General features: G+C 42.6%; 1 protein-coding gene across 1 annotated transcript; it reads right to left on the bottom strand.

Annotated features, from left to right (window-relative positions):
• Positions 1–983: 983 nt before the first annotated feature.
• On the bottom strand, positions 984–6839 carry LOC112878540. The gene is made up of 4 exons (XM_025942830.1): positions 5424–6839; positions 3933–4086; positions 2890–2919; positions 984–995 (listed from the first exon to the last, which is right to left on the bottom strand). The coding sequence occupies exons 1-4, from the start codon at positions 5753–5755 to the stop codon at positions 984–986; spliced, it is 528 nt and encodes a 175-aa protein (XP_025798615.1). The 5' UTR covers positions 5756–6839.
• Between the last annotated feature and the right edge of the window lie 16597 nt (positions 6840–23436).

Genomic DNA, 23436 nt, shown 5'->3' with positions numbered 1-23436 from the left:
TATGTAATTACAAAAATACCCTTTTTACTCGTACTTTTAAATTTTCAAAAACTTCACATAAACACACATAACTTTATACAAACAAACACATATTTCACACTAACAAAATATATCTAATTTACAAATACATGAACTGTCACAGCCCTCCCCCCTAAAAAGAATCTCGTCCCGAGATTCGGACGAAAGACTCCTTAAGGGAAGAGAAGCAAATCATTCATCAAAAGTGGCAAGAAGCAATCACACCAAAGAAGATTGAGGTTGATGACGAGAGAAGGACGAAATGAGTATAACGAGAGCATGAGGAGATTGTACACAGATGAGTTTAATAAGATATGAGAGGAAAAGGTGATCAAATTCTCATAGAGCTAAGATCACAACATAAGGATGATAAATGTCGGCGACATTCATCACAAGACTTATGGATAGCAAGTGGGAATAGCACAAGAGACTGATAAGTGATATTTGAAACATTCTTGCTCAGAGTTTATTACCTGAATGATTTACATGATATTGATTGCAAAACATGCTCATTTATATTGATGCAATCAAGGGATAATGACAAAATGCTCTACTCAGAGTGCAATGCTCGATATATATATAGCCATGAATGTGATGCTCTGTTGAGATGTATGATTGCAATGATGATGCAACATGAGAATGAGGGATCCCATGCACGACCGAAATGATGCATATGCCACAATGCAATTACCATGATGTTGAGCAAATGATGCATACACCATGATGCAAGGATGATGATACTTGCAATGTATGCACGTATGAAATGCATGGAGTATGATGCATACCCTCATGAGTTGATGATGCATATGACTCGCATCCTACAACCGTTCTCTCGGAACTAACACCTGGGTAGTCCTATATCCTTAGACGAGGATCAAAAGTTAGGACACTAGTAAGGTTGCATAGAAAGAGATTGCAGTGGGGTTACGTCACATATACCTAGTCACCAGTGCGCCCCTAATGGCTCAATCATGTGACTGCAGTGCACATGTGGCCTTAGGTTCTGACACGGCATCATGGTCATGTGATTAAACACCACCACAAAAGAGAGATAGCAACCCTGTAGTGCCAACAGCAACAAGAAAGACTTAGGAACCCGAAGACAACCTGAAGTTATATTAGAGGCACACCCGTTAGTTAGTCTACGGATTGTCGATGACGATGCAACACCATGCACTGACCAAAGATGATATATGTTATGATGCATAACTTTTGCCATAAATCTTTTTATTTTACTCAAAATCATCTGAGCAAAAATTGAAGGTACAGCTCTCAGATGTTGTAACCAGATTAGTCAACGATATAAGGTACAACACCAAGAGAGGATAGATAAATCACTAGATAATGGATTGAAGGATTTGATGATAACCATCAAGGTTTAACCATCAAAGGAGAAGTTCAATGGTTCTGCCGAAACAGATTCAAAGCAAGATCAAGGATTTGATTTGGCTGTCCAGCTAAGATCGGTGATAGGGTTCAAAGATAACCCAATCCACTTGATTCATAAAAGACGTTCTTAACTCTAAGATAGCCCAGCAGATTACATTAACTCCTACAACACAAAGTCAAAACAGGCATTCAAATACAAGCACATGTTTCGGTACATCAATGTAACAAACAAGGCAATCAGGTCAATCCAAGATGTTATGATGCATGCACGTTCTACACGTCCTCACAAACAAAAATAACTGCCAAGTAATCTTGGTCTTACGTGGTTAAGTACGGTGGCATCATATAAATACGTCTCTCCCTATAATAACTAGTCGATAATCCTAACCGTTCAAAACCCATCGAATCGTGGTTAGCATTCCTGCAGAAAACACAATATGTATATAGTGAACCTTTCATGCCAGCATGTCATGAAAGCGTCCCCAATCATTACTGTTCACTATAGAAACAGCATCTGTACAATTACCGCCGTACAGACAACGTTAACATACGTTACCAAGATAACGTATTCACGAGGGTACCGCAAAATGCGGGGATATGAACAGCGATCGCCATATCCTGCGCCGAACCATATACTCCCAATATAATCAACCGAAGTTGGTATATTGGCAGCATCTCAAGTAGGCCACTGCTTGAGAAACAGCGTTCGGTTCGCATCACCGACGGGAAGGCCAAGCTCCCTCAGTTGGCTGAGGATCCTTACCTTCTTACCTCATCGTCGAAGATGTCGTTACAAAAAGTAAAGTTGGGTTGTGCATAAATTTAAGTTTTGACAGAAAAGTAATGCTGATAGTTAGAGTTATATATACATATACTATAGCCACCTTTAATTCCCTTATAAGCATTACCCTAGGGCTTTACGTACTAAGTACAATCCTTAACGAATCCAACGTAGTTTTGCCAAACATTTTGTTGGTCAAATTTTTATACTGAAAGCATTTTTAAGGTAAAATGTATCTCCAGAGTAACCTTATAGCTCTGATACCAGCTGTGGCAGAACCAACCTGAATTATACCGGCTCAAGTACGCGAGTCCATTCCCGAGGGCTCCAACGTGCTTCAAACGGTATAATCCCTTGGCCTGTCGGGTAACGTCCCGATAAACCACCGATACACAGGATCAATAAGGTTACCTCACACGAAGGTGAGTCCAGAGATACAATCACCATCACAATTTACATAATAGGGAATTACATTACAAGAGTTTATGAAAGTAGTACAAAGTTTCAAACCTAGAGAAAATAATACAAACCGTTTAAGCTATGATCTTTAGCAGCGGAAAACATACGCGATGATCTACAGCACGTCGACAAGATGGATGTCATGCTAAGCCCCAGCACGACATTACTCGGTATCACCAATGTTGGTCGGGGACGGATCCCATTCCACGGACCAATCTTCTGGAAGAGCATAGGGCCAAGACAGGGAAGAGTAGGATCTTCAAAGGCTTTACCTGAAAAATATAAAACTAGCAAGGCTGAGTATACTAATACTCAGCAAGGCTTACCCGGGATTGGGTATACTTTAGCCCATAACTAGACTCATGAAGGCATTGTGAGGGCTCTAGGTTTATTTTCAGCTGAAAAGTAACAAAGAGTATGAACTATTTTCAAGTTTTAGCTTTCATTTTCTAGTTGAGTATTTATTCTAGATTAGCACCTACACTAAGCAAGCAAGGTAGTGTTTATCATTCATCAAGATTATCCATCATTAATTCCACTTTTTACTCAATGTGGCAGAAGGGATAAGCAGTCTCAATCCTCGTGAGAGGCGGACGATTCGAATCGAATTTAACCTTGCAAGGTAAACCTAACACACACGCTTGGAAGATCCAACGATCATTCCGAAGTAACCGTTTGCCTTTCATTCCGGGTCGTGGATCAGGTCCACCACAAGCGACTGCAGGACCGTACGCACACCCAATGTGTACAGGACATACGTCTGTAGCGCGACTACAAAACCCGTATTCCTGTCTGCCTTGCAGAACGCACTCCCGCACGTCGGTGCGTGTGAACATAACATAAAATCGAGTGGTGGCAGGTATGTCCACTTGCCGGGCCGATTGGTTACTAGGCTTGCCGCTTACCATATTTCGCGGTATGTGGCTAGTACTTTCAAAAACTTAACCACCACTACCAACATTTCGGCCTTAAAACTTTTTATCGAAACAGACAGGGTAAACTTCCAGGTCATGACACAGCACATGTCCCTGTCCGTCATCCTTATAGTGGTTGCAGTAATGTAAACATGCAACTCCTATATCGCGCGAGTGACAGGAGATCACTCGACTTCTACCGGTCCTATTAGCGGAGCATCTATCCGATAAGGACTCGGGAGCATTACATTGGATTCCTAGGATTTATGCATCTAGGGTTTCACCACAATTCCTAGACCTAATGCAAGATATAATATAGATGGATATAGATTGCAGAGTAAATAAAATAGTGGAATATGTCCGGGGCTTGCCTTTATTGGTGGGTCTGAAGTCAGAAATGTTAACATCTTCCGAACTTTGGTTCGGGGCTTGCGATATTCCTTGGTGACGTTCACTTGATCTTCAGACATATCCTTCGTAAACTCCTGGGAAAACTTGTAGGTACCGTTGCAGAAGTAGTCGTATCTACATGCAATGCAACATTACATTCACAGTGTGCATATGAAACTATCTTACTTCACAATACAATTACAATCTAGCACTCATATAACATATTATTCACATAACAACCAAAAAGATCTAAACTAAACCTAGACAGAGCTTTAGGGGAACAACTAACTAGAATCGGCTACTCGTTGAAGATTACAACAGAGCCGATGGGAACAACATGGATTTAGCTGATGGAAAGGTGTATCGATTTCCTAGGTGATCGATGAAAGCATCGATTATTTTGGTAGAAGGATGATTCCTAAAACAGTTGTCTTAACTGAGATGTGCTTAAGTGTTATTCTAAGTAACTAAGTGTGGTTGCATCGGCTCGATTACGTCAGCACAACAATTGAGTGACGCATAGCCGATTGGAGTGTGGTTAAGGGTATATGATCGATAGGTGTAAAGTCGAATTCTCAGTCGATAAATTGACTGATAGAAGTGTGTGGACAAGGATGGGGAAACTAAGGATTGATTGGTCATGTTTGACCGATACGAAAAACGACTAGAATCGGCTTGGTTCGGCCGATGGCAATAACCCTAAGATCGTGGGTATCTTTCCGATACGACTTTGCGCAGTCGATGTAGGACAGAACAAAAGGATTGTATCGGCAGTAGCCGATACTAGAAAGGTAACAATCGTATCAGCTAATCAGCCGATGGTAGAAGTATCGACTGACAGCTGTTACGCAGAAACATCATGAGCTCAAGAAAACTGATGTTTAGCGGCTGAACTGATAGCCAACGCCAAAGCATAATCGCAGAGATGTTTTGGCTATGCAGCAGACATACAAGAACTAACGGGGATCCTTATACGACAAAGAACTTAAAGAAACAGCAATCAAGACGAGGACAATATCTTGATGGTAGAGATATGAGTTCTAGGGTGATAGGATTAACTAACTGTCACATTTCTCCACTTAAAACATACACCCTATAATTTATCTTCTAACTGTAACATATGCATACAATATAAGGTACAAACAAGGTATTCATTCCCTAACATTTAATTTAGATCACACATCATAGACTTTCACTCAAGATCACAACATAAAACTTGTAGATTTTGACCTAGGGTTTCAAACAAAACTGATTTTGTACTTTTATGAACTTTTTACGAAAATCTATGAAATGTAGAAGGTCACTGATTTGAAATAAAGGAAGTTCTGGAAATCTTACAGAAGACACTCTAGAACTTTTTAAAATATAGCAATCAAGTCTCTGGTTCAGGAAAACGGATAACAGGAAGTTAACGACGATATTCCGGCAAAGGAATCGTCGGCATTAGAAAGATTCAAAGAATCAGGGCAGACCTTGGTGGTGGAGAAGAACAAACGGAAGTGAATTCCCGCGGTGAATAGGATCGGTGAAGAGAAAAGCTCGACGATAATGAGATTCCATGGTTGATGAAGAAGTTTGCCGGCAGGGTTGCCGTACTTGGTTGCATTGAGGCTCCTCCGAGCTCGTTACGCCTAACTGCCGCCTTCGCTCCACAACTCCTCCTTCCGACTCGCCTCGTCGTAATCGTCACCTTCGATTTGCCTCCTCTCCTTCCAGCTTGCTGCCTCTTGTGCATCTCACGCAAAAACTCTCCATCGTAACTCCTCCTGCGCGTGCCGTTGCTCGGCACGTCGTACTCCAACATCACCTGCTCATGCCCGTGGGCCCACTTTGCTCCAGCCACCCAACACCTACACACGCCACCGGCTTCTGCTGTGTTACCGCGCGTGTGTTCGCGCCACCCGCTTGGCGTCGCTCACATTCACTCTTGCACTGCCAGCCGTGCCGCTCACGAGTTTGCGTCCACTTTCTGCGCAACATGCGCCTTCACTCGCCCGTGCGTACGCACTCGCTCCCGTGCACCTCCATGCTTCCTGCTGTCGTGCACGCCTTAGCCACATCACCTGCTCCCGCTCGCGTCTCGTCTACTCCCGAGCCACGCACCAACGCCGGCCTGCCACCATCCTGTGCACGCTCGCGCTCGCCCAGCTCCTGCACGCCACCGCCCTGCGCTGCTAACTCCTGCGTACACCATCGCGCACGCACCCCCGCGCGCCCACATCTGCGCGCTCCACATTCGCGCTTGCGCCACTCCGGCCGAGCCAGCGCCGTCTGCGACGTTCTGCTCTTGGGCTCTTCGTGCACACACCTGCCCAGCCCCGCACGCCAGCTCGCGCCCGCGGCGCACGTCTGCTCAGCCTCCACGCGCTTCAGAGCTCCGCTTGCGCTCCGCGCTCCGCTCACCGGCCTGCCTGCGCGTCGCTTGCCCGCATCACTGCCGCTCTGCGCCACCCGAGCCATGTCGCACCGTGCGCGCTCTCACGGCCAGTGCCCGCCAGCGTCCTGCACCCGAGCCGCTCCACTGCGTTAGCCGCGGCCCGCACCAACCGCTGCCACCGCCTGCTGGCCCGCTGCTCGCGCCGCTGCCGCTCGCCAGTCCGCTCCCACGCGCGCGGCCTCCGCTCCCGGGCCGTCCCGGCCCCGCGCCTGGGCCCGCCTACCGCGCAGCGCCTCCGCTCCTCCACGCTCGGGCCGAGCCGCCGCTCCGCGCGCCTGCATCAGCTCGCCCGGCCGCCAGCGCCTGGATCCACTCCTGTGCCGCTAGCTCACGCGCGCCGCCAAGCCCAGCGCCCTGCTGCCGCACGTCTGCGCGCCGCCCAAGGCTACGCGCGCTTGCTCGGGGCCGCCGCTCGGGCCGTCCGCGCCGGGCCGCCTGGCTGCCCGCGCGCGCCCGCGCCTGGCCGCGCCCCGTCCTGGCTGCGCCCGAGCCGCCGCACCGGCTCGCGCCCCGCGCTGCGCGACGCCGCCCGCGCGCGCCTGGGCCGCGCGCCCTTGACCGCGCCGCGCCTGGCCGCCCGAGCCACACGCCGGCAGTCCTGCGCCGGCCGAGCGCCTGGTGGAGGAAAGAAAGAGAGGCAGGGAAGGAGGTGCCCAGAAGTGTGACACCGATGGAGGGAGGGAGGGGAAAAATTGGAATTGGACAGAGGTGGAAGAGAACAGGATAGAGGCGGCTGGGATAAAAGAAACAGAGGAGAAAGGGAAGTGGAATTCTCTTAAGGACTTATGCGTAAAATCAGAAAACTGCGAGGGCTTGACTGTAAAACAAAATTTCCCGTTGATTTAAAACCCAAATGAAGAAATGCCCAAAACGAAAGTTGGAGAGTTTTTCAAGCTCTACAACATTGCTTTAGGGCTCAATTTTAAAAACTCAAAACCTATATTTTTACACGTGAATCTTTGAACAAAAGTCAGATTTGAATTGCTTTTGTCCTAAAAATGTAATTCATAAAATTTCAGGATTTAAATGCAAGCATTTATGACACGTCATAATGACGGGATAGACTCGTCATAATGGTTGGATAGACATGTCATGATGACTTGCACTTTTATACTTTAGCGCTGAGTAAGTTTGAAAGTTACTTTTGTAAATGAAACATTTGCATAAAAGGACTTATACTTTTATAAAATTACATAAACACCCTTATTTTTACCATTTTACCCAAACTTTTTACCCACTTCAACACATGCATTTCAAATGCAACTTTTGGATAAATATATATTTTTTTACAGGGAATAAAATATGAAAAACACGTTTGCAAAACCACCCTTTACTTATTTCGAAATTACCTCCCATCCAAACACATTTTGCAAAAACAACCCTAGGTTTTATGTAATTACAAAAATACCCTTTTTACTCGTACTTTTAAATTTTCAAAAACTTCACATAAACACACATAACTTTATACAAACAAACACATATTTCACACTAACAAAATATATCTAATTTACAAATACATGAACTGTCACACAAGTCGACCTTCAGAATCTGTCACGGTGCTGTGTCACCCTATTTTAGCCCAATGGGCCGTGTATCAAGTTGAGTACATTACGGATGCGTCCTAGGGTTAGAGTACGACACCAGCACCCATGTGGTCATTCTCCCACGTCCTTATACACTTTAGCCGCCGTCAAGAACACTTGAATTTTATTTTGTTGAAAGTTTAGCTATTGCTACTAGCTTGTAGACGCGTGTGTCGGCTAGACCATCAATTCTACTCGATTCAGAACCCCACCTTTGTGATTTCAGATTGGTTGTTATCTCTATATTTGCAATTGAGTTGCTTGTTCTACTTGTTCTTGCTTATTCTTCGATTGCTTGCAGGACGAGTGCCCTAGTGGCCGGGTGTTGCGCTCCACAAGATCGTGGCAACCATTGAGGGTGGTGTATTGGTTGCTAAGGTGCAGCATCCTTGGATGGCTGTAGTCGGGCCGTGAACGTCGTCTTCATCCACCAATCGAGTTATCCATCCCCTCTCATCGAAAGATCAGGAACAAACCCTACAGGGTTCACATCAGTTGGTAACGAGAGTAAGGTTATTCAGTGAGAGACTTCCAATCCTTCGCTATTTTTAATCCCTATTGTCCAGAAAAGCCAAAAAGAATTTTAGTAGATTATTTTGCCTACAATCCTAAAGACCTTTTGAGCCTTTTACTAGAACTGCTTAATTAGAGCTTGTTGAGTCTTTAGTTGCATCAGTTATGTTGAGTTGCTAGTCTTAATTTAGTCATTTAGAGTTTCAAGTTCTTGTCATCTCATTTTGTTTCAGAGTTTCAATTCAGCACGGGACGAAAACTGCTGTAGTTTGTATGTTCGGTCTCCAATTTAAGAGTTTGAATACAATCTGGAAAGCTTAACTCATGGTCTTTCAAACGGATCTAACCTTGGTCACAAACTCCATCTGAGCGCTCCAGAATCGACTTGGAGATTTGCATGTCTGGCTATCTGAAAGAAAATTTGTCATTCTGAGTTGGTAGAGGTTGTATGAAGTAATCCTTTTGTTTTGGTTGTCAAACAAAAGATTTTAGAACCCTAAAGAAAGAGAAAAAACAAAAGAAAAAAGAAAAGAAAAGGAAAAAACAAGAAGAAGAGAAAAGGAACAAGAAAGGGGTTGTTTTTTGTGTTTTTGTTTTGGTTCTGGTGGTATGTTGTGATTTCCTTTGTGTCTAGGCTCACGCCTCTAGCACGGTCTAGACTAGGACCAGCACAGTACCACCGTTGAATGATTACTCAGCTTGCTTTTGTGACTAACATGGTTCTAGTACTTCGTTGCTTTAGCCCACCTACAGCTCCACATTTTTTACTACAGTTTGAAAGATTTTTATTACTGTGGCACTGATACACTTTGTTCCATGGTTGCAGACTTGTTGGTTGCCGTCACCTCCTGTTTTGCTTGGTAAGAATAGGTAAGAACTTGATTGCAAGAGTTTGAGAGGAATTGTAGTGTACTGCACCATGTTTCAACAGTTTATAGACCACATTTTCCTTGGCAATTTGTTTGTTGTTTGCTAACCATGTTAGGCATGGATAAGGAAATGGGAGCTAACAGAATTCACCATAGATGCTCAATTCAACAGCGGATGGGAAGAAATCCACTCAAGGTGCATGATGATATTTTAGATGCGGTCAGTTCTGCTATACCATATTTTAAGGGAAATTTTGACCTTCGCGCATACATTGATTGGGAACTAAAGGTAGAGATGGAATTCGATGAGTATGATTTGTCCGAGGAACAAATGATTTCTGCTGCTTCTAATGCTTTAACAAGATATGCGTTGAATGAATGGAAACATATTTGTAGGCATAATAAAGTTCCCCAGTCATGGATAGACTTTAAAATTCTATTTAGAGATGTCTATATTCCTGCATATTATGCTGATTATTTGATTGCCAAGTTAGAAAAATTGTCATAGGGTAGTAGGACTGTGAGAGAATACTACTGAGAGTTTAAAATTTGTATTTTATTTTATTTTGTTGAAAGTTTAGCCATTGCTATTTGCTTGTAGACGCGTCTGTTAGCTAGACCATCCATTTTACTTGATTCAAAACCCCACTTTTATGATTTCAGATTGGTTGTTATCTTCATATTTGCAATTAAGTTGCTTGTTTTCCGATTGCTTGCAGTAGGAGTGCCCTAGTGACCGGGTGTTGCGCTCCACAAGATCGCGGTAGCCATTGCAGGTGGTGTATCGATTACTAAGGCGGCAGCATCCTTGGAAGGCTATAATCAGGCCGTGAACGTCGACTCCATCCACCAATCGAGTTATCCATCCCCTCTCATGGAAAGATCAGGAACAAACCCTAGCGGGTTCACTTCACTACAAACTTTAAAATAACTTGTAGTAGAATTAGTCTACTAGAAATTTCCAAAATTTCTATCGGAAATTTCTATAGGAAATTTAAGGCTACCTCAAGAACAAATTTTGATCTAGGTACGCCTATCCACTTCTAGTCAAATCTATGGGTTGCAAGATCTTACTTGAGATGTGTAGAAGCTTTCTAACCAACCACCTGCAACCAAAAGCTCATAGGAAAATAGATCGGGAAAATATGCATGAAATGGAGCAAGAACTCAAGAGCAAGCAAACCAAGAATGGAGACAGAATGATTTGTTTCCCAAAGTTCAAACCCTTCGTTGAGGGTTCCTACGTCTTCGTTGGGTGCTTCCAAAGAAGCTGGGTCGCGCTTAACCTTTTCCCCACTTCACTTCTTCATTTCTTCCTTTACGGAGGCAAAATCACACCTTCACAAACTTCCCGTGGCACATCACAATCCTTGGGTGCTCACCGGGCAACTCCTTGCCCTCTAGGGTATTGAATCCCCAAGAGTAACAAATGCTTCGATGTTTCTCGCTATGAACTTGGGTGCTCAAGAATGGATTTGAAGCTCACAAGTACTCAATCTCTATTTCCAATCTATCTCCCAACCCCAACTCTCTTCTCTTCTCAAATCTCAAGCAAATCTAGAGAGGGAGAGCAAATCGTGGCTGTGGAATGTGTTCTTCGTGAGTGGAATTAGAAGCCCTAACCGAGAGGGTCATGGGGCTATATATAGAAGACACCCCAAAACTAGCCATAGTGTCCAAAGTTAGCTCGGTCAGAAATTTTCGATCCGACCGGAAATTTCCATCGCACGGGTCAGAAATATCCGCCCTGGTCGGAAATTTTGCCCCACATTGGAAATTTCCGCCCGCACCGGAAATTTCCATCGTCCGGACCAGACATTTCCGCTGGGGGTCGGAAATTCCCGACAGCCTCGGAAATTCCAGTAGCGTCCGACTGAAACGTCCATAACTTTTTACTCCGGACTCCAAATTCAATGATCTTGAACTCTATGGAAAGCTTATCCAGAGGAGTATCCATTCCAACTGAATACAATGCCTAATACTGTCCGGTGCAAGTGTTGTGATAAGTGTTTCTCTCATGTTAGTGTGACAGTTCATGTATTTGTAAGCTAGGCTTATAATTTGATAGTGTGAAGTGTACGCTTGTTAGTGTAAAACTTTTGTGTGTTTGTGTGAAACTGTTGAAAATTTAAAGTACAAGTAAAAAGGGTATTTTTGTAATTACAGAAAAACATAGGGTTGTTTTTGCAACATGTATTTGGATTAGGGTAATTTCAAAATAAGTGAAAGTGGTTTTGTAAACATGTTTTCCTTGTTTTAACCCTTGTAAAAATATATATTTATTTATCCAAAAGTTTTATTGGAAATGTGTATGTTGAAGTATGTAAAAATTTTGGGTAAAGTGGTAAAAACAAGGGTATTTATGTAATTTTATAAAAGTATAAGTCCTTTTACGCAAATATTTGATTTACAAAAGTAATTTTCAAAAGTTACTAGGGGCCAAATTATAAGAATGCAAGTAATCATGATAGCTTTGAAAACTTGCATTTAGGCCCAAGTTGTGTGTAAAATATGTAACAAGGACAAATCTTTAGAAAACTTAAAGTTAGTCCAAAATTTCAAAATAGAGTTGCATACTTTTAGTTTTTGAACTTAAACCCTAAAGCAAAGTTGTAGAGCTTGAAAAGTTGTACAACTTTCATTTTGGTCATTTCTCCATTAGAGCCCTGTATCAGTGGGAAATTTAGTTTTACTTCCGGGCCCTTGAAGTTTTTGCAAATTGCAAACAAGTCCCTGGCGCTCTCCTATTCCTCTTCTTCCTCTGGCCGCCTCCCCTGTTCCTCTGTTACAATGCCGCCGCCGCCGTCTTCTTTAATCTCGGCGTCAGTACAGCCCCCCTCGCCCCCCCCTCTCCACCTCAGGCGCCGCCTTATCCCTTCCCCGAGCTTATCCCTTCTCTCCCCCGCCCATTCCTGTGCTGCCACGCGTGGGCACCGGCTGCCTGAGCGCCGCCCGCACTGTTTCTGTCCGCCGCCGTGGTTTCCCGGCCGTGCGCCCTCTCTCCCCTCCCCTTTCCTATAAATAGCACCCCCGGGACATATAGAAGCCGTTTCCCCACTCTGTTACACCCCTCCCACGCTGCAACCCAGATCCCCGCGCCACCGTGCCGTTGCTGTTCTTGCCTCCCGCCGGCGGCCCCTGTTCCGACCGCCTCAAGCCCGGCTCAGGCCTCATTCGGGTGTGTCTCGGTTCCCTCTCGCTTCCCACCCCCTTCCCCTTGCGGATTCACCACTGCATCGCCGGAATCGGGATGGACTCGAGCTTGCCCCGGCCGGCCATGGCAGGAGGACCTGCCTGCGAAAATTCAATTCTTTATAAGGGTCTGAATGAAAGATCTCGGTTCCTTCCCCTTTTTCAATGTGTCGAACTTGGAAAACACCTAGAAAATCGTAGAAAATTCAAAAAAATGTGAAACTAGTTGTATTTGAATCTTCATTTCAAATTCTATCACTTTTGTTTTATGACCATGCTGTGAAAATAGATAGTTTGTACTGTATTTAGAATAAAAGTAAATGGGTGCTTGTGATTTTATGTGAGTGGTATTTTTGGCTTGTAAATTTAGTAGAAAATTGTAGGAAATTCCAAAAATTGCAAAACCAGTTTTGTTTGAAACTAGGTTTCGAATTCTACAACTTCTATTAAGTAACTTTGATATGAAACAAAATATTTTTGAATCTATATTAAATCTAAGACATGGAAATGTAATATCCAATCCGTAATTCCAAGTTTTACCTTACAGGTTAACTTTGTGATCATGATTTTTGATATACAAATTTCTATAGATGACATATAAAGTGATATAAAATCTTCAAATCTAAATTCATGATATAATTTAATTTCTTTTAAGATAACCATTTCAAATTATTCCGAGCAAAAATTTGCTAAGCATACCTTTTAAACTTTAATCAATTAGACCTCTTAATCATGAATTATGAAGTAATCTATTTTTAAATATTCAAAATCTTATAACATTCTTTACTCAAAAAGTTTAAATTCAAATCTAAATCTGAATTTAACTCTAATTTATATTTTAATATTTATCTTGGATTAATTTAATTTATTTATAATACAATTAACTAAATCTTTTCAGTAAAACTTATTTAATTAAATCTTTTGATCAAAATCTTTAAATATGCAATCAACCTGTGTTTAAATTTTCAAAACTTTATAACCATAATTATTCAAGGTTCACATTCAATTTTGAATTTAATTTAAACTTGAAATATTTTAATTCCTGTTTTCAATTAAATCAATGCTATAATCATGAATTGAATGTAAATGATTCAGAGCTTAGGTTCCCTTTTTGTACCATAAGTTCTTAAGTGTTAACCTTTTGGATTGCAGCTAATCTTTGAAATATAGCTTGAATCCTTTTTGTTTAGCCTTGTGTAAAAATTTTCAAGTCTTTTCCTGCTCTTTAGCTATGGAATTTAAGTGCCTTTGTGTTGTAGTTGATGAAATGTTTGTACGTAGATTTTAATCTTGCTAGGACCTTTTCTGTAAAATCAGCACACCCCGGCCTTTATCGAACACATACCTTTAGGATACACTTATCGACTACATACCTATCGGCTAGGTACTCTGTCGGATTAAAATGTGAATCGGCTATGTGTGAACCTTTGTTAAACAGCCGATTTATCTGAATTTTCACACTAGATCTTAAGATTCTTGCTTTCGGCTAATCCAAGCTGATTTTAGTTGTTTTCCATATAGGTCAATTGTGTCCAATCAATTCTTAGTTTTCCAATCTTTACCGGCACACTTCTACCTGCCGATTTGTCGGCTAAGAAGTCAGTCACGTACAACCCATCAACTATACACCTATCGGCCACATTCTCGTTAGACTAGTTTCGCACTTGTGGTCTCACCAACCTAGTATAATATTAGAGTTCTGTTACACCTAATTCTTGAAATAGGTCTAACTTAGCTAACCCTATCGGCTGAACGGCACTCAATTGTTGTGTTGACGTAATCCAGCCGATGCAACCACACCTAGTTACTTAGGATAATACTTAAGCACATCTCAGTTAAGACACGCCTCTGTTAGACATGACCAAAGCACATCCATCGGCTAAACCTGATGCATCCTCATCAGTTAAAGCCAAGACCTTTACACCAACCAATTAGATAACCGAACATGCTACCCAATGAAGTTAGAATAAATGTTTAGGGTAACCCACCTTGTTGCTTAACGTAACTAGTTACTTTGGTTGATACTCGATAAATGACTGCCCAGTACAGGGTAGTTAGGTTATTTGTCGAAATGTAATGTTCTTTTATTTGAATTGCAACGTTATTGTGAATTGAAATGAAAATGTATGCATCCATTGAACTCCATCTTGCATATCATGTAGACTCGATCTCTCCCACCGACGGAAATTATCAGCTAATCCCGGAACCAAAAGGAGGTTATTCTGAAGATCCCGAGGACTTCGTCAGGGAATTCTCTGAAGGCCCGAACCAAAGTTCGGACGTTATTAACTTGACTAGCCCCAGCCCCACCAGTAAAGGCAAGCTCCGGACATATCCCACTATTTTATTTACGCTGCCATCTATGTCTATCTATATTATATCTTGCATAAAGTCTAGGAATTGAAGTGAAACCCTAGATGCATGAATCCTAGGAATCCAATGTAATGCTCCCGAGTCCTTATCGTTTAGACGCTCTGCTAAATAGGACCGGTAGAAGTCGGGTGATTTCCTGTCACTCGCGCGATATAGGAGTTGTCTGTTTACAATACTGCAATCACTATAAGGATGACGGACAGGGTCATAGGCTGTATCATGACCTGGAAGTTTGCCCTGTCTGTTTTGATAAAAGTTTTAAGGCCGAAATGTATGGTAGTGGTGGCTAAGCGTTTGAACAGTACTAGCCACATGCCGCGAAATATGATAAAGCGGTAAGCCTAGTAACCGATCGGCCCGGCAAGTGGGTATATTTCCACCACTCGATCTTTACGTTATGTTCACACGCACCGACCTGTGGGAGTACGTTCTGCATGGCAGACAAGAATACGGGTTTTGTAGTCGCGCTACAGACGTATGTTCTGCACGAGTGATGTGCGTACGGTCCTGCAAGTCGCTTGTGGTGGCCTGCCCACGAGTCGGAATGAAAGGTAAACGGTTGCTTCGGAACGCCCTGCCGGTATTCCCAAGCGTGTGTGTTAGGTTTACCTTGCAAGGTTAAAAATTCGATTCGAATCGTCCGCCTCTCACGAAGCTTGAGACTGCTTATCCCTTTTACCACATTGAGTAAAAAGTGGAACTAATGATGGATAATCTTGATGGATGATAATCACTACCTTGCTTGCTTAGTGTAGGTGCTAATCTAGAATAAATACTCAACTAGAAAATGAAAGCTAAAACTTGAAAATAGTTCATACTCTTTGTTACTTTTCAGCTGAAAATAAACCCAGAGCCTTTACAATACCTCCATGAGTCTAGTTATGGGCTAAAGTATACCCAATCCCGGGTAAGCCTTGCTGAGTATTAGTATACTCAGCCTTGCTAGTTTTATGTTTTTCAGGTAAAGCCTTTGAAGATCCTACTCTTCCCCTATCTTGGCCCTGTGCTCTCCCAGATGATTGGTCCGTGGAATGGGATCCGTCCTCGGCCAACACCGATGATTTCGAGGGATGTCGTGCCTGGGCTTAGCATGACATCTGTCTTGACGACGTGCTGTAATCATCGCATATGTTTTCCGCTGCTAGAAACCATAGCCTTAACAGTTTGTAATGTCTTTTCTAAATTTAAAAATTCATACTTCTTTTGGAAACTCTTGTAATGTAATTCTCTGTGATGTAAAATGTGATGGTGATTGTATCTCTGGACTCACCTTCGTGTGAGGTAACCTTATTTGATCCTGTGTATCGGTGGTTTATCGGGACGTTACCCGACAGGCCAAGGGATTATACCGTTTGAAGCACGTTGGAGCCCTCTGGGGTAGACTCGCGTACTTGAGCCGGTATAATTCAGGTTGGTTCTGCCACAGTTAGCACTTGAAAGGTTAGGTTTGAGCATCGATATATAAGCAAAGCTATCAATGTTGCATCACTCTTGATAGTAAGGCATTACCTATACTCAAGATTAAATAATAAACACAAAATCATTCTCTTGAGTTTGAATACCTTCACCATGTCGCTTTTCCTCAATATCATACTTTGAGGGTTTGTAAGCATTTCCTTTATCTCTTTCTTGAAGATTATCCTTCTTGAGCTAGTGCCTTGAGGTTTCTCATTATATATGATCAATAATCAACTTGACATCCTCAAGACACCTAAATCCATATGATTCAACAAAGATTGATGATTAGCAACTTTTGACTATCTATGGCCTTGATTGGTCCATAAATGCTAGCACTAACTTGCTTCTTCACCCTAGCATGGGTACATAGGTGCCAAGCCCTTTGCTTGCCCTTCTCCCTCGCTTAGTACCTCATAGCCAAGTTCTTACTAAATCTTAACTATCTTGCCATCTTAAATCACATGTACCCGTGCACCACAATATATACTCATTGAATTCCATCTGTTCAAAAATTTATCCATATACCAACTTTAGGATCAAGCAACCAAGAATCTTCACTGCTATTGAAATTTAAGCTCTTGATCATATTTCTTTCTTCTTGATCAATGCATTATACTCATTGAATTCCATTTGTTCAACAAATTTATCCATGTACCAACTTTGTGATCAATCAACCAAGAATCTTCATTTCTATTGAAATATTAAGCTCTTGATCACATTACTTTCTTCTTTATCAAACTATCAATGCTTTATCAATCTTTACTCATTCATACAAGCAAGTCATCATTGAGATCAAATAATAGCCCATGCAACTTTGTCTCATTTGTCTTTCCAATATGCTTACCCTTTCTTCAATTTGAGATATTATAATTTTAGTACACTCATTTGCAATGTGACCTATCCAAATCTCATCAAACTCATTAGTTCTTTAATTGTGTTGTCATTCAACCACCAAAACCCACAAGGGGGCCTGGATGCATGTTGACGGTCCTTAAATACTAAATCTGACCGTCAACTATACTCATAAATAAAGGAAAACTATACACCTTACTAACATATTTGTATCACTAACCTAGTTCCACAGTTGTTTTGGATAATAAGCCATTTCAGGGATACAAGTCTGCAAGAAGAGAGAAACATACACAAAACATAGGCAAAAAGTACATAGAAGATCCCATCCTGCGATTACCAAAGATAAGAGAGCCTAAAAATCAAACAAAACGGGCGCGTCAAGGCACAAATCACCAAGGATCATCACTAGGGCCCACATGCCAGCCAACCAGAGGAAGGTAGAGCTGAGGGAGCACCATCTAGGTTTGGCCGACCCCTAGGTCAGGCTAGAATTTCTCTTTAGCGAATCCATTCATCCTCGAGGTCGTTGAGCAATCCTCGGCCTCCGGTATGGCTTTGTATTCAACTTGTCAGTATCTCATTAATAATATAGAGATTAGTCATGGTTGCTATGCTAACTTGATAGTTTATCATACCATGCCTTGTTCTTCAATAAGTTATGCTTTATATGTGGTTAGGCCAGATGTTCTAAGTAAAGATATTGATTCATTGTGCCTTTGGGCTTGCCTTAGCACTTTAGTTGTCCATTCGAAGGGTGGGAGACCCGGGGCCGCTAGGGTAGTGATCTCATACACGGTGTTGTAGGGGTAGACAACAGGTGGTGATAGCGCTGTCCGTCTGCTATGGCGGAATTGCCGTTATTAGTATTGACGCTCGTTATAGACCGATTTTGACCACAATTTAATGCAAGAAACCATGAGAACTAACATTTCATGCCTGCATATTTATCCAAAATAATGCCAAATCCACATGTCCCTTGGAAAATATTGCTATGTTGGAAATTGAGAAGAAATGCAGGTAAAACATGCTCTAGGATCCAAGCTATAAAACACCGACCAATCATGAGCAAGCACGAGGATTGAAGGACCCACATGACAGCCTAAACACACTCTCAATCAAAGGCAACACCTCTTCGACCAATCAAAACGCACCGTTCAGCCTCCCATGGATTAAAGGGCCCACCAAGTATGCAACCAACATAGGACTGCGCCAAGTCACCCAGAACTGATGTAAGGGCCCACATACTAGTCTCCTGGCCAAAGGCGGTGGCCAGGTGTTGGCCAAACCACTGGTTCGGTCGAACTGACACTGGGCCCCTCACCCCCAGCTTCCACGTGACGCTTCCTGGTGACATCTAGAAGTCGGTTCTTCCTGCGCCCACCTATTTTCCCGGTCGAAACCCCCCTGGTCATAGCTATAAATAGTAGAGGAGGGGGTAAGAATGAGAACACATTGGGCCTCCTCACTTGTGCTTACACTCTCATTCTTGAGCTTTAGGCTCACCTTAGAGGTTTAGTGCTGCCTAGATAGTGCTTAGAAAATAGGGAGAGAGTGAGGGGAAGTCGAGTTGGTGCTGGTCGGCCCTCGACGCTCTTCTCCAGCTTGTACCTTGATGGATGCTTATCAATCATAGTAAGTGTTCGTGATTTCCTTTGTGCTTTAGTCTCTTAGTTAAGTAATAGTTCTAGTCACCTAGTTGTTTACTCGATCAATAGTTCACTAGTGTAGTGGATGCTCTAGAGTAAGATCGATTCTAGAGTTAGTAAAGGACAGTATAGACATGGTGTCTAGAATAGATTTTACCTGTTGGTTGTGGTATATCCATGGTTAGATGAGGTAGGTAGCAAGTGGTGACAGCCATATCTATCCAGGGTAGCCCTCCTCGTTCGGGTATATCACAGTGCCGTATTACCGGAGCTTACCAGGTTTTGTCCTGTGGGAAGCTAGTAGCCCGACTTGAACAATGAGGATTGATCTATCTTACCTCTGATTCTTAGTCTTAGGAATCCTCTCTGCCCCTTTTCTCTATCCAGTGTGGTGTCCTTGGATGAACCTGAGCCTTAGATAATATACACACATTCCTCAGTGGATATGATACCCCGGAATACTCCTGGGTGAAAGCTACAATGGTATCTGTGCGCTTGTAGATTAATTTGTGATCGTAAAAATACCCAACAAGCTTTCTGGCGCTGTTGCCGGGGAGCGGTTGCTATATTCTCTTTTGACCTAGTTCGCCCTTGTATCTTTTTCTTTTCTTTGATTCTATCTCTACCCTCGCTATCCATGGAGAAGCTATCCATTCAATAGCTCTTTACGCGAGTTCTTTGAGCCATCACAATCTTCGAACAAATCCCTTAATTTGGCTATGAACTCCGTCCTGACTTTATAGCCATGGTTCAGAATCAACCCTTCTCCAAAGCAATTAACGAAGATCCCTATGATCATTTGCAAGAGTTCGAGGAATTGTGTTCGTGCTTGGTAATCCTAGGCATGACACATGAAACCTTGTGGTGGAAGTTGTTTTCTTTCTCTCTCATAGAGAGGGCAGAGCAATGGTACACCTGCACGATGGGGAGTATGAGCGGTGATTGGGAAGAACTTCAAGTTGACTTTTATTATTCATTCTTCCTTACGGAACGCATAGACTCCCTACCGATTGACATCCTCGACTTTGAGCAATTAGAGGAGTCCATAGGTGCAGCATGGGCTAGATTCTCATGCCTTTTGGCATCTAGCCCAAACTTGTCTATGCCTGATGATGTGTCATTAGACATCTTTTGCTTGGGTTTAGACATGAAATCTGCGCTAGACCTCGATGTTGCCGCCAGAGGTTTGTTTGCACACAAAACTCCAATGGAAGGAAGAGAGATCCTACATCACCTCTTAGATAACTCTTCTTTCCCTACCGACCATAACGAACCCTCAATAGTCAAATCCAAGTTTACACCTTTTGCATCCCAAGATTCAGCCATTGAACCCTCCCCGAACCACGAACACCGAAGGAAGAAGAAATTCAACCTTCAGAGTTCTCTTCCCGATTCGAGGATGATCCTTCAAGAAACATTAGAAACACCTCGAATCATCATAGGCACGAGAAGCCTACGACATCGTTGTGTCTTTAAGACCCTCGATGAAAATTTCCACCATACAACCACAGTGGATTTTTTGAAGGAGGTAAAGCGTACTTCTGAAGCAATTCAGATTAGCTCAACTTCCACAACCATTCCTTGTGCTATGAAGGGAAATGCCGTAGAAGCCCTTCATGACCCTACTAATGATGAGGCTTGTATCTTATCCGAGTACCTCATAGGCACTCTGGTGGGTAAAAAGCCTCAGACCCTGACCAACAAATACGTTAGAAGTCCCTCAGGACTCTTCTTTGAATGTCAGGGGATCGCAAGGGACGTGCCGATCACCATAGACAAAATCGAGGTGCGCTTAGATTTCCACGTCTATGATGTCATCGATTTTGATCTTCTCCTAGGCTACCTGCTAGGAAAACTTCTCAACACATCTCAAGGAAGCCTAGATGAAAACCTTAGGGAAACCGCTTCTGCCATTGCTACCTCCTATTTAGAAAATCCTATGGCAAAGCCTCATCCCAAGCAAAACACGCTCGAGAAGGTGACGTATGGATCTCCATTTATATCGTCCAAGACTGTTCTTTTTGAAGCTGCAAAACCTGCCACTTCCAAAGAGTATGACTCGGAAGAAATCCTTCACCTTGGTGAAGATGAAAGATCATCATCACCCTCGATCGAGTTTGAGCCTCTTCCCGTTGGCTCGGAGTATGTTGTTCTCGACTGTGATCGAGATCCAACCATAATCATTCATGATCAATCTCTTGAGATGGAAGATCCATGGGCCACGGAATTTTGTGAGGTGCTGACTCTGGAATCCGAAGGAAAGGATTCCATGGATAAGCATGAGAGATTCATTCTTGAAATACAACAAGAACCATGTTCATTCAATGCCTCTCGAGAGTTAGCCATGCTTTGTGCCCCGAGCACGTACGAGGACTACAACCACCTTAACATCCTCTCTTGCAAAAGGTTTAGGAGGTTGGTTGCAGATGCATATGTTTATCATAGGTATTGCAAATTTCGTTGATGCACTATGGCACTAACCTTGCAGCTAAAGCTTCAACAATAATCAACAATTAGTGGTCAGAGGGGAACACACCACCAACAATAGCTACAAGAGGATGTTCCCATGGTCAAGCCTGTGACCATAAACAAAGCACTGCTGGGAGATAGCCCGGATTATCATTTCCATTTCGAATAAAAGCAAGATCATGTCTTTAGGATAAACTCTCCTTCGGGTATTTTTGGTCACTAACCATTTCAAGTGGAGGATGGACAGGTGACGCCTAAGAACGTGAGAGCTGCACCGACTACAACACCATGGTAATTCTTGGTGAGGGAATGATTATGCAGGGAAACTTGAACTCTACACACTTGAAAATGTGTTGCCCAACAATGCAAACTCCAAGTGTGGGGGAGGTATGTGAGTACCCCAAGTAAGTTCCTTTCGAACCAATTCTTCTCTTGGTTTGCAGATGGTGTTAGTTCTTGCATTTTGCCCAACTAAAAAAAAGAGAGGAGTTATCATGGTGGCAATTCAGAATTCTCCATAAAACAAAACGCCATGGTAAGTACCCTTACGTATGTCCTGCTTTTGACTTTAAACAAAGCCCTTCCGGGAGGTAGCCCGAGGTTCACCATTCTCATACTCATGCTTATCTCTGTTTGAATATAGCTGGATCATATTTTCATGCTTCCTCTATCCGTGCTCGTCTGCTCTAGTTTGAACATATGCTGCAGCATACATTCATAGGCCTTTTAAACTAAGCATGGTGCTTAGGTTAAAATGTCTTCTTTAGTCAAACTAGACATGGTGTCAAGTTTGATTGATGAACCTTAGAGTTAATACTTTCATGGACATCGATGGTATATGTGGACTAACCCCTGCAAGGAAAATCTTGAAATCCAAACGGCTGAGTTGTTGAGCTGAATTCAAGTGGAAAGGTAAGTGAAGGCATTGGATTCATGTTGCGCAATATACGAAGGAGGTACATACCACCTTCAAGGGTCCCTCGGAAGTAAATCCTCTTTCACTTATGTTGATGCAATTCTAATTCAGCCTTATTTGAGTAAGTCTCATGGTGAAAATAAAAAAATATTTTAGTTCGAATAAAGTACTCCCTAGTTCTCGAATCAGTAGAGTCCCTTTTTGTTTCAATCTTTTTGTTTTTGAATAAAAGCACCAGGTACAAGAACAAGTGTGGGGAGATCTATTGGAGTTCCAATGCACATAAGCTCGAGATCACCCACAACACACGCACAACACCGAATGAACCAGCACATAAAAGGCCAAGGCGAACAGGTGCTAGCGTGGGTTGGCGGCACCCCAGGTTTGCCAAACTAGCACTAGCCCCGCTTGTTCTCCATCGTGACGGTTTGTGCACTCTACCCCTCATTATCCTTGACCCATGAGTTTAAATGAAAACCTTTATTGTCAATCACTAAAATTAACTCAAGGTTATCCTCTGATAATGTACATCAAACGATTGGCTTGCATATATTTTATTCCTTGCTAAACTTGAATTTGTGAATCATATCCTAGGGAACCCATAATTGTTAAGTTGTTGAAAAGTGAGACATGGTTTGATGAAGGAATCCTTGGTTTCTCTGCTTTTATGTCTGGAAAATTTTATTTCAAAAAGAGAACCCCTCCATAGCTTTACAAACTCACCATGTTTGTCCTACCAAAGCCATATGTCGATCTTCATGAAGGAAACCATTTAGATATGTGCCTTATTGTTGCTTTGAGCTTCATCAAATTTTGTGACCCTAGTAAGATGTCTTTTCATACTTGCTTGATCAAGATCACGTACACTCCACATCCTAAACTTCTCCAATGGAAGTTAGCCATTCCATCCTACACTTATGGTTGGTAATCAGCAAGTAGAGCAAATTATATGGCATGCAAGGCTATAAACATGGAAAAGCTGAGATGCACTTATGGTTTGACTGTGATATGCTTTTTTAGTTGGTCAAGTTTTATTAAGCAAGCATTAACTAAGTGTAGTATATACCAACCCTTAAACAAATATCAAAGTTAAATAATCAACAACATAAATAAATAAAGAACATCAATTTAGATCATCTTTAAGTTCAAATATCATGTGAGTGTCTAAGCCGCTCTT

This window comes from Panicum hallii, unplaced genomic scaffold, assembly GCF_002211085.1.
Source record: "Panicum hallii strain FIL2 unplaced genomic scaffold, PHallii_v3.1 scaffold_10, whole genome shotgun sequence".
Lineage (NCBI taxonomy): Eukaryota > Viridiplantae > Streptophyta > Magnoliopsida > Poales > Poaceae > Panicum > Panicum hallii.
This window is presented reverse-complemented; position numbering and strand designations above follow the sequence as displayed.